The sequence below is a fragment of the Mustela nigripes genome, chromosome 2, assembly GCF_022355385.1.
Source record: "Mustela nigripes isolate SB6536 chromosome 2, MUSNIG.SB6536, whole genome shotgun sequence".
NCBI lineage: Eukaryota > Metazoa > Chordata > Mammalia > Carnivora > Mustelidae > Mustela > Mustela nigripes.
The window spans coordinates 112234914-112247869 of NC_081558.1; the positions used below are offsets into that span (position 1 = coordinate 112234914).

The following is a 12956-nucleotide window of genomic DNA, read 5'->3' on the forward strand; positions in this document are numbered from 1 at the left end:
GACAGAAAGATGAACCAGAAAGTCTCTCAGTTCTATCTGCAGGTTTACAAAAACAACAAACATGAACACACTAACACAAACACATAACTCTACCCTGACCCCATCTTGCCAAAGTGAGAGGTCACTTTGCAGATACAAATAGACAGTATTATCTGCTAATACAAATGCTATTCAACGAAAACACAAAATCATGGAGAATTAACATCGGTATTAAAAAGCAACAGCAGTGACAGCTAGTAAAAAAGAACTTCTCGTCTATTTTCCTTTTTGGCAGCATGTACTCACTACTTTGAAACAGATACTGAACATTTACTTCTATAAACATGATTAAGTGGTAATACACCACAGTATGAATATTATGATATACATAATGACATATTTTGGTTGAACTTAACAGCTGCCACTACCATGGTGTATCACTATTAAAACACTATCATTCCAAGGGCGCCTGGGTGGCTCAGTGGGTTAAAGCCTCTGCCTGCAGCTCAGGTCATGATCCCAGGGTCCTGGGATCGAGCCCCGCATCGGGCTCTCTACTCAGCAAGGAGCCTGCTTCCCCCCGTCTCTCTCTGCCTGCCTCTCTGCCTACTTGTGATCTCTGTCTGTCAAATAAATAAATAAAATCTTTAAAAACAAAAACAAAAACAAAAAAACATTATCATTCCACAAAGACGCTTCTACTTATACAATGCTTGGTGAGAGGAATAACATGCAAAGATGGCCTAATGGAGAATGACACAGTGCGTGAAGTACAAAGGCATACAAGCCACCCTTGGGAGAAAAGACATGACCAAAAGTAAAATAGGAGAACTAGAAAACATAAATGAAAAGAACTAAGAAAATGAAATTTAAATTAAAAGGTAAAACAGATCAAAGAAAAGGTGACACTTAAAGATAAAGAAAATACAACACACAAATAATTGCATTTTAAGATAAATACAAAATAATGAAGTAGAAAAAGCACTTAAATCTGTAATTCAAGAAAACTTTCTTGAAATAAAGACATGAATCGACACCCTGAAAAGGCCTACAGTATACATGGTAAAAACAACCCCAAATAATCAATTCTGAGTGATATCTTTGAACAAAACTGTTAGTCTTTAAAGACACACTAGACTGGTAGAAAACATTTGCTAAGCTTATGTAATCTGATAAAGAACTTGCATTTAAAATTTGTAAAGAACTTTTAAAACCAGACAAGAAAAAAACCACAATTTTTAAAAAATGAACAGATATTCTCACCAAAGAGAATATATGGATGACAAACTTATCTTCTCTACAATCTATCTTAATGAAAAGATGCTTAATATCATTAGTCAGAAGGAAAATATAGATAAAAACCACGAGATACCACCACACACCTTTTAGAATGGTCAATTTAAAAAGATCAACTATAGCCAAGTGTTGGTGAGATGAAGGAATGATTGATACTCATCTATACTTCTAGTAGGAATGTAAAATGGTAGAACCACTTTAGAAAACAGCATGTCAGTTTCTGACAAAGTAAAAGAATACATTTAACAAAAGACCCAGCAATTCTAGCTTTTAGTATTTACTCAAGAGAAACAGAAATGTATGTCCATACAAAGGCCTTTATGTAGATGTTCATAATAGCTGTATTCATAAGAGCCTAAAACACAAAACAACTTCAAGGACCATCTACTGGTGAACAGATCAGCAAATTGTATACTCACAAAATGGAAAATTATACAGCCATAAAAAGGAAAAAACTGGTTAGGAAGAAGACAGTGGCAGAGTAGATGGACCGTAGGCTCGCCTAGTCCCACAAATACAACTAGGTAACTATCAAATCATCCTACATACACCAGAAATTGACCTGAAGACTGACAGAACAAACTCCACAACTAAAGGGAGAAAAGAGGCTACACTGAAGAAGGCATAAAGCATGGAGACGTGGTTTAGAGGAGCAAAGGGTTGAAGCTGCTGTGAAAAGGAGGGAGAGAGGTCACAGCAAAGTGAGAATAAGAGTGAGAGAAAGAGAGAGAGAGAGAGAGGAGCACCCAGGAGAATGCATAAGGAAAACATTTCCCTAAAGCCACTGACTTAGGAAATGAGAGGGGCTGAGTTTTATGACTTCTTGAAACAAGCAGGGCTTAAAGCCTGGAATTTTAAAGGTCAGCAGGCTTGGCTGGGATAGAGCCTAGAAGGTACTGCAGTACTCCTGGAGAGAAGGCAGACAAACAATTTGGGGGCAGATACCATGGAAACAGCAATCTGAAGAGTGCCTGAGGGACACAGTGGGAGATTATTTGCTCTTCTGAAGCATATCCCTGAGAGGCAATGTTCATGGGCATACTCCCTCCCAGAAAGGAGCTGGCTGGTGCTACAACTCAGTATAAACAAAGAGCCACCTACAGGTAATACTGGCTGACTAACTTGCTTTCACCCCAGCCCAACCCCTCTGAGCTCTAGTAGAACTGCTCTTCTCAGTCACACTTCCCTCAGTCCCAGCTTGGTGAGCCCCTCCTCAAGAACACCCGCACTAAGTAGCCTGACCAGAGAGTTTTGCAGGGCCTCAGTTCCAGTGTAGGTGGTGACAGGTCTCATTTTACAAGCAGATCAGAGTAAACCTAGTTAAAACTCACCACATTCAGGCTAGGGATGAAACAATGTCCACAGCAAGCAAGGAAAGTCTCTGCAGATGACTGGCATGAAGGATAGAGCAGCCAGAACACAACAGAACACACACAGTACACACTGATGACATTCCCTGAAGTGACAGGCCCTGGACACTACATGACCTCTTCATCATAAGGCCATTACTTCCAGGAGCAGGACACATAACTGGCTTTTCTAACCCTCATAAGGTGGCAGCAATTTAGACAAAATGTGAAGACAGGAATTTATCCTAAATGAAAGAACAAGACAGAGCAAGAAATAACAGCCAGAGATCTAAGTGAAACAGATACATGTAACATGCCTTATGGAGAATTTAAAGCAACAATCATAGGACGACACGCTGGGTTTGAGAAAAGAACAGAAGACATCAATAAGACCCTTACCACAAACATAAAAGAGTTTAAAAAGAAAGATGAAGAGCGTAATAAACGAGATTAGAAACACATTTGATGCAGTGAACAGCAGGCTGGAAGAGTTGAGGAATGAATTGATGACCTAGAAGAAACAGTAACAGAAAGCAATGAAGCTGAACAAAAGAGAGAAAAAATTATGCAACAAGAATAGACTCAGGGAATTCAGTTACTCTACTAAATTAAATATAATATAATAACATTCATATTAAAGGCATCTAGAAGAAGAAAGAGAAAAGGGGGCAGAAAATTTATTTTAAGAAATAATGGCTAAAAATTTCCCTAATCTGGGGAAGGGAACAGACTTACAAATCCAAGAGGCAAAGAGAACTCCCATCAAAATCAACAAAAGCAGGCCAAAACCAAGACATACCATAATTAAAATGGCAAAATATAGTGATAAAAAAGAATGTTAAAAGCAACAAAAGAAGTCATTAACTTACAAGGGAAAACCTATAAGGCTAGGGTTTTCTTTTCAAAGAGATTTTTCAACAGAAATCTTGGCAGGCCAGAAGGGAGTGGCACAATACAGTCAAAACGCTGACTAGGAAAAATCTGCAGCCAAGAATATTCTATCCAGCAAGGCTACCATTTGGAATAGAAGGAGAGATAAAGAGTTTCCCAGAAAAAAGCTAAAAGAGTTTGTGATGAGTAAACCAGCCCTGCAAGAAATATTAAAGGGGACTCTTCGAGTGGAAAGGAGAAAATAAAAGTGATAGTATAAATGCAGGAAACACAAAGCAGTAAAAATGAGCATTTCTGTAAAATTCAGTCAAGGACTCACACACAAAAAAGGATATAAAATGTAATAACATATACTCAAAATGTGTAGAGAAAAGAATCAGTGCCAATCTGAACAGCCATCAACTTAATACAGACTGCTATTTACAAAAGAGGTAATATACAAACCTAATGGTGACCAATATCAAAACCCCCTAATTAACACATGAAGAATAAAAAGAAAGAAATCCAAATACATCACGAAAGAAAATCAGTAAAAGATGAGAGAAAGACAAGAAAGGATCAAAGAAAAATCTTCCAAAACAAGTAATAAAATGGCAATAAATACGTATTGATAATAACTCTGAATATAAATGGACTAAATGCTCTAATCAAAAGGCATAGGGTGTCAGAATGGATAAGAAAACAAGACTCATCTATATGCTGCCTACAAGAGAGTCATTTTAGACCTAAAGACACCTTCAGATTGAAAGTGAGGAGATGGAGAAATACTGATCATGCAAATGGATGTCAAAAGAAAGCTGGAGTAGCAATACCTCTATTGGACAAACTAGATTTTTAAAACAAAGACTGTAACAAGAGACAAAGAAGGGCACTGTATAATAATAAAGGGAACAATCCAACCAGATATACCAACTGTAAATATTTATGCACTGAAAATGGTAGCACCCAAATATATAACACAATTAGTAACAAACATAAAGGAACTATTAATAATACAATAATAGTAGGGGACTTTACCACCCCACTTACATCAATGGACAGATCATCTAAACAGAAAAATCAACAAGGAAACAGTGGTTTTGAAAGACACGCTGGACCAGTTGGGCTAAAACAGCAGAATACACATTCTTTTCAAGAGCACGTGGAATATTCTCTAGAATAAATCATAACCTATTAGGTAACAAAACAGGTCTCAACAAGTACAAAAAGACTGAAATCATACCATGCCCCTTTACTGACCCCCACGTTATGAAACTAGAAGTCAACCACAAGAAAAGTCTGGTAAGACCACAAATACAAGGACGTGAAACAACATGTGACACAAGGAACAGGTGAACCAGGAAATCAAAAGAAGAAACTAAAAAAAATACATGGACACAAATGAAAATGAAAACACAATGGTATAAGCTTTGGGATGCAGCAGAAGTGGTTCTAAGAGGGAAGTACACAGTAGTACATAGTAGGCCCACCTCAAAAAGCAAGAAGAATCTCAAACAATCTTAACACCTAAATGAGCTAGGAAAAGGACAACAAACAAATCCCAAAACAGTAATAGGAAGGAAATAATAAAGATTGGAGGAGAAATGAATGATATAGAAACTAAAAATGCAATAGATCAATGAAACCAGGAGCTGGTTCTTTGAAAAAATTAACAAAATTGATAAACCCCTAGCCAGTCTTATCAAAAACAAAAGAGAAAGGACCCAATTAAACAAAATCACAAATGAGAGCAAAGAAATAATAACCAACACCACAGAAACACAAACAATTATAGAAGAATGTTATGAAAAACTATATGCCAACTAATGTACAACCCAGAAAAAATGGATAAATTCCTAGGAATACATAAATTACCAAAACTGATATAGGAAGAAATAGAAAACTCGAATAGACCAATAACCAGCAAAGAAACTTAATAACTAAAAAAAAAAACTCACAACAAACAAAAATTCAGGACCAGATGTCCTCTCAGGCAAATTCTAAAGAAGAGTTAATAGCTACTTAAAACATTTAAAGGAGAGTTAATACCTATTCTTCTCAAACTATTCCAAAAAATAGAAAAGAAAGTAAAACTTCCAAATTCACTGTATGAGGCAAGCATTACCCTGATGCCAAAACCAGATAGACATCACAAAAAAAGAGAACTACAGGCCAATATTCCTGAGGAACACAGATGTAAAATTTCTCAGTGAAATACTAGCAAACCAAATCCAACAATACATTAAAGAAAAATCATTCACAGTGATCAAATAGATTTATTCCCAGGTTGCTGGTTCAAAATTCACAAGTCAATCAATGTGATACATCACATTAACAAAAGAAAGGATAAGAACCATATGATCCTTTCAACAGATACAGAAAAAGCCTTTGACAAAGTACAACAATCATTCATGATAAAAACTCCCAACAAAGGAGGTTTAGAGGAAACATACCTCAACATAAAAAAGGCCATATAAGAAAAGCCCATAGTTAATATCATCCTACATGGAGAAAAACTGGCAGCTTTTCCTCTAGGTCAGGAACAAAATGAGGATGTCCACTCTCACCTTTTTTATTCAACATAGTACTAGAGGTTCTAGCTTTAGCAATCAGATAACAAAAAGGAATAAAAGGCATCCAAATTGGCAAGGAACAAGTAAAACTGTCATTATTTGCAGATGACATGACACTATATATAGAAAACCCTAAAGATTCAACCCAAAACTGCTAGAACTGATAAACAAATTCAGTAAAGTTGCAGTATATAAAATAAATGTACAGAAATCTGTTGCATTTCTAAACACCAATAATGAAGCAGCAGAAAGAGAAATTAAGGAATAAACCGCACCAAAACCAGTAAGATATCTAGAAATAAATCTAATGAAAGAGGTGAAAGACCTGTACTCTGAAAACTGTAAAATACTGATGGAAGAAACTGTAGATGACACAATGGAAAGCTATTCCATGCTCATGGATGGGGAAAAACAGGTTTTTTTTTTTTTTTTAATGTTTTTATTTATTTATTTATTTGACAGAGATAGCAGGGGGAGCCGCAGTTAGAGGGAGAGGGAGAAGCAGACTCCCTACTGAGTAAGGAGCCCAATGCAGGGCTCAATCCCAAAACCCTGGGCAGACGCCTAAGTGACTAAGTCACCGAGGCACCCCTATAAAATATTGTTAAAAATCTCTACTACCCAAAGAAATGGACAGATTTAATGCAATCCCTATTAAAATACCAACAGCATTCTTCACAGAGCTAGAACAAACAATCCTACAGTTTGTATGGAACCATGAAAGATCCTAAATAGCCAATGCAATCTTGGAAAAAAAAAAAAAGCAAAGCTATAGACATCACAATTCTGGACTTTAAGTTATAGTACAAAGCTGTAATCAAAACACTATGGTGCTGATACAAAAACAAACATGTAGATCAATGCAACAGAATAGAAAACCCATAAATGAACCCATAATTCTCAACAAAGCAGGCAAGAATATCCAATGGGGGAAAAAACAGAGTCTTCAACAAATGGTGTTAGGAAAACTGGACAGCCACCTGCAAAAGAATGAAACTGGAACACTTTCTTACACCATACACAAGAATTAACTCAAAATTAATTAAGACTTAAATATAAGACCAGAAACCAAAAAATCCTAGAGGAGAGCGCAGGCAGTAACTTCTTGGACATCAGCCATAGCAACTTCTTTCTAGATGTGTCTCCTGAGGTACTGGAAACAAAACCAAACATTAACTACTGAGACTACATTAAATTAAAAAGCTTCTGGACAGTGAAGGAAACAAACAATAAAACTAAAAGGCAACCTATGGAATGGGAGAAGATATTTGCAAATGATGTATCTGATAAAGCGTTAATATCCAAAATACATAAAGAACTTTTAAAACTCAACACCTAAAAAAAAATACAATTAAAAAATGGGCAGAAGACATAAACAGACATTTCTCCAAGACATACAGACAGCCAACAGACACATGAAAAGATGCTCAACCTCACTCAGGGAAATGCAAATCAAAAACTACAATGAGGTATCACCTCACACCTGTCAGAATGGCTAACATTAACAACACAGAAACAACAGGTATTGGCAAGGATGTGGAGAAAAGGGAACCTTCTCGCACTGTGGGTGGGAATGCAGACTGGTGCCGCCATGATGGAAAACAGTATGAGGTTCCTCAGAATGTTAAAATTAGAATTACCCCACAACCCAGCAATTGCACGACTGAGTATTTATTTACCCAAAGAATACAAAAAATACTAAATCAAAGGGATACACACATTCTGATGTTTATAGCAGCATTATCTACGATAGCCAAATTATGAATACAGCTCAAGAGTCTACCGATTGATGAATGGAGAAAAAAGATATGGTATATACATACAATGGGATAGTACTCAGCCATAAAAAAGAATGAAATCTTGCCATTTACAATGGCACAGATGGAGCTAGAGAGTATTACCTAAGTGAACATAGTCAGAGAAAGACTAATACCATATGATTTCACTCATATGTGGAATTTAAGAAACAGAACAAACAAGCAAAGGGAATAAAAGAGAGAGAGGCAAACCAAGAAGTGATCTGTTAACTCTAGAGAACAAACTAATGGTTACCAGAGGTGAGGTGGGTGGGCAGGGATGGGGGAAATCAGGCGTGGGGATGAAAGCGTATACATGTTGTGATGAGCATGGGTTCATGGAAGTAGTGGGTCACTATACCATACACCTGAAACTAATATTACACTGTATGTTAACTAACTGGAATTTCAATAAAAACTTCAAAAAAAGGAACAACCTATTGATATAAGCAACGGCACTGATAAATATCAAAAGCATTATTTTAAGTGAAAGAAGCTCCCAAAACTACAAAGCTTATGATTTTATTTAAAGGACATTCTGGAAAAGGCAAAATTTCAGTGTTAGAAAGCAAATTGGGAACTGGCAGTGGATGGGGTTTGAGACTAACCACAAAACTGCAAGTGTCATGGAAGTGTTCCATATCTGGATTGCAGGAGAGGTCACAAGACTATACATTTGTCAAAGTCTTCTCTTGAAATGGATGAACTACATTTTGCATAAATTATACCTCAAGGAAACTAAAATTTATAAACTTTACTTGAAAATATTCCTAAATGAAAAAGGTAGTAAAATGTGATTTAAAAATCTGTCATGTAAATTATTTTGTGTCTCCCTGAAAATGTTTTTATTAAGATATATTAACTGAATTAGGAAAGTTATATGATCAATCAATCATAGCAAAATAGGTAGTGAATTCAGGATTTCAGATCCTAGGCCTTACCAATTTCTCCAGCTCTGGTACTTGGGCTTGCGGCCAACACTTGATACAAGCATGGAAGAAAACCTCCACATATCTTTCAGGCATTTCAAATTCATTAAGTCCAAAGGAGAATTAATATCTGTACTCCCCCATCCCTCACCATAACCCTGTCCTACCCCCTCATCTCCCAAGAAACTGGTTTCTCCTGATTGCTTACTGAATATATAAACCACTATACAGCCAGTTAAGCAAGTCAGAAATCTAGGAATCTTTGATGGTTCCCATTTGTCTTATCCTTCACATCCAACTACACAGTAAGTCCAAGTTTAAGGCCAATTTGCTTCCTAAAATATCTTTCAAATCCTTTCACGTCTTATTATGCCTAGAGTCACTGCCCTAATTCAAGTCACCTTTAATCTTCCTATTCTTTTAAGATTTCATCTATCTGAGAGAGAGAGAGAGAAAGAAAGAACAGGGGGAGGGGCACAGGGAGAGGGAGAAGCAGTCTCCCCACCGAGCAGGGAGACCAATGTGGGGCTCAATCCTGGGACTCTAGGATCATAACCTGAGCCAAAGGCAGACGCTTAACCCACTGAGCCACCCAGGCACCCTTACCTTGTACTTAGATAAGTACAAAAATTTGCTAACAGATCTTCTTGCCTTTAAAGTTGTCTTATTTCAACCCATTTTCATACAATAGTCAGAGGGAATTTTCCTAAACTATAAATTGTGATATTCCTTTGCCTAAAATGTTTTAGTGGCTATCTACTGCTCCAGCGTAAAATCCAAACTTCTCACCATAGGTTACAAAACTCCATCTTCAGCTACCTCTTCAGATTTGTTTCTTACTATAGGCTTCCGTACACTTGGGATGCGGTCATACTGATTTTCCCCCCCAATTCCTTGAGCCTACCATGCTCTGTCTTGTTTCCAGGTCTTTTTACATATTTTGTCCTCCTTCCAAGAATATTTTTCCCTAACCTTAACCTAACTTCTATTCATCCTTTGAGACTCACATGGACATCATTTCCTATAAGAAACCTTCTTTAACAAACCTCCCATGAGATTCTCTCGTAGGGGTGAGCGCGGCATCCTGCACTTCTCAAATGGCATCACTGCATTGTGCATAATTACTGATCTCAAAGTCTACATCCTCTACATTCTCCACCAACACAGGCTTTAGAGCTTGTAAGGCAATGGTACACCCCAGGCAGTACAGACCATGTGATATACTAGGTACTCAACTATTTGTCAAGCAAACGAGATTGTACTATAGCCTCATTGTCAATCCTCGTAACATAATTCAGATGTCAGCACAATTCCACATGGTCTTCAGTGCTACCAGAGCCCTTACAAAAATGAAAATGAGTTAGAATTTTTTGTTGCTCTACACACTCTTTCTGTAACCCTGCTCATGATTTTCTCTTTCTCATTTTCTACATGCTAGATAGCAAGTACCCTTATGTTCTCTAAAGTTTCTTAAACCAACTAGGTCGGACTTCCACTTCTAAGTCTCTTCTCCCTTCTTTCTGTGCAATTAAAATTACCACTTCTGATGTCAGATATTCAAATAAACCAATTAAAAGTATAATATAATTGGGAATCTTTTCCTTCTCACAGGCATTTTTTAAACAGTTTATTACATTATTCAACTTATAAATGTACGATCATTAGAGAAATTTGCCCCATTTCACAGTTAATCACTAACAATATTTAGGTGTATTTCCTTCTGGTCTTTCTTCTCTAAATACCTCGTATATATAACATTTGTGTGCGTCTTATACATTGTGAGGCTCTGGCTTCACTAAACACTGTAATGTAAACTCTGTTCATGTTATCAAAGATTTTTAAAAAACATTATAATCCCATTTAATTGGAACGATATGTTATATAATATATATATTATATCATTATTCCCTTGGGAGCATTTGCACGGAGAACCTGGCTCACTCAAATCCATCTTTAATTAAATATGCATAACATCACTTTTTTAGCAGGAAGCTTCCTTGTTCCATTTAGACTCCAGTGACTTCCACAATCATCACCACTACAAGTCCGTCAGAGCCTTCTTCCATATTCAGTATGTCAACTACTATAATTTATGAAACCAAACATGCTACATATATCTAATACTGCTTTAACTTTTTGATAAGGATGTGGTAGAAAGAGACAGACACAGGGGAAGATGGGAGGGAGGATGGGAGGGGGGGATGGGAGGGGGGAGTGGGAGGGAAGGAAGGGAGATAAAGAATTAGGAAATATGGGGGGCAGAACAAAATTAAACATGCTAAAAATTGTACCTGCATACACATCCTTCTTTCTATTAAAAAGAATTTATCACCCTGTTTCCTCTAAAAATACCTTAAAACCATATTATCTCTTACCAGTGCCAATACATTTAGAAATTCTCTTGTGTCAAAATGTAGCAGAGTCCGAACATAGGGGTAAATTTCTTCCTCGGGGGACGCTTCTGCTGAATGCAAGCGAATCAGAAATTCAAAAACCTGCAAGTTGAAAGAAATGTTGATTATTTTCTCTCCTTACAAAGTATCTTGCTGAAGCAAGGATTCCCATTTGGACAAAATAAAGGCAGGTCAAATTTGGCCTAAATTGCTACCACTTAATAACTTTTCTAACCTGTCTCAGCTCTAATTCCTGGCGGCCGTGATGAGGGGAGAGGCTCTCTGCTACCACTGCAGACAGCTCCTGACTCACATGTAACCCTCAATTACAGTTCCTCTTTCTTGCATTTAACAAGAAGTGATCATAAAAATGCTGTGGAAATAGCACCAACCTGGTTTTTAACCAAGGGAACAAGATCTTCAGGGATATCACCAAGGGGATAGGCTCGGCCCGCAAGACAACAGCTAGGAGAAAAGAAAGAGAACAGAGTTGGTGACTTGTAGTGGGCTGACTCCAGGTAGCACACTGCTTCTCAAACCCAACACAGTCATTTGATTTTTAAGCAGGCTCAGCTTTTGTCAGGCCCGTTCAGAAACTGGAGCCAACAGGGATGGTGGTGAAAGAACACATCCCGTGACAGAGTAAGCACTTTCATTTCTCCTCATTTTTCCTAAGAAAAACCCAGGCTGCAGAAGTGGACAGAAAGGAATGAGAACATCTGAAGGTCTCACACCCAGCACCAGAAAAAGCCTAATGGCACCACTGTGCTATGATTTACCGGCAAAAAGCCTAATGTTCTCAGGGACTTTGAGCCAGTGGCTCTAAGAACAGTGATCAAAGCCAGGGAATGAGCTAGGCTAACCAGTGTGTGGAAAATGTCCTCAATAGGACAAGTCTTCAGGGAGAGGAGGACCTAATGAGAATTAACTGCTCAGTTTTACTTCTAAATCAGACCTTCCTTATAGCTAATGCTTTATGGGTTATGCCTTGTGGGCTGAACTATAAAGATGTCTTCTGAGTATGTCCTCACTGGCAGAGGTGGGGGGTTGAGACTGATCTTTTTTTTTTTTTTAAGATTTTATTTATTTATTTATTTGACAGAGAGAGATCACAAGTAGGCAGAGAGGCAGGCAGAGAGAGAGAGGAGGAAGCAGGCTCCCTGCTGATCGAGAGCCCGATGTGGGACTCGATCCCAGCACCCTGAGATCATGACCTGAGCTGAAGGCAGCGGCTTAACCCACTGAGCCACCCAGGCGCTCCGGTTGAGACTGATCTTAAACGTCTTGAACTAGTCATCAATTCTGAACGTTGGATTAGGGACAGCATCTTCTAAGAAGTGTAAAGTACAGATAATAGAGTACCAGGCAGGTGCTGTACTGTTTTCAAGAATCAATGTAACAAGTGTGAAACAGGTCTCAAAGCTAACTCTGAAACTAGATAGGAGCTACAATAACACTCTGGCAGGTTCTGCCATCTTCCTGCCTGCTAGTCTAGCAGCCAGTCATCTGTCTTAAAGTTCTAGCAGGACACAATTCTGAGCCTGCACAGTCTCCTGTTTGGAGAGTAAGGAGATAAACAGTTCACAGCTTAACCTCTGTCACTAACTTTCTCAAGATCTAAACATATCTCTTGCCCTTTTATATAAAACAGAGACAACACATATCGCAGAGCTGACAGTAGTAAATGTAAAATACTCCACCGCCAGTCTTTCTCAACCTCAGCCTTATTGATATTTTGATAGAGACAATTCTTCATTGTGTGGACTACCCT

At 37.8% G+C, this 12956-nt stretch overlaps 1 protein-coding gene across 2 annotated transcripts in view; it reads right to left on the reverse strand.

Annotated features, from left to right (window-relative positions):
- VPS8 (VPS8 subunit of CORVET complex) overlaps positions 1–12956 on the reverse strand; it is a 247030-nt gene that overhangs the window by 121396 nt on the left and 112678 nt on the right. For both annotated transcript variants that reach the window (XM_059391373.1, XM_059391372.1), the window contains exons 26-27: positions 11578–11650; positions 11168–11287 (exon numbers count right to left, since the gene is read on the reverse strand). In XM_059391373.1, the coding sequence (XP_059247356.1) occupies positions 11168–11287; positions 11578–11650 (193 nt within the window). The remainder of the gene's footprint in view (positions 1–11167; positions 11288–11577; positions 11651–12956) is intronic.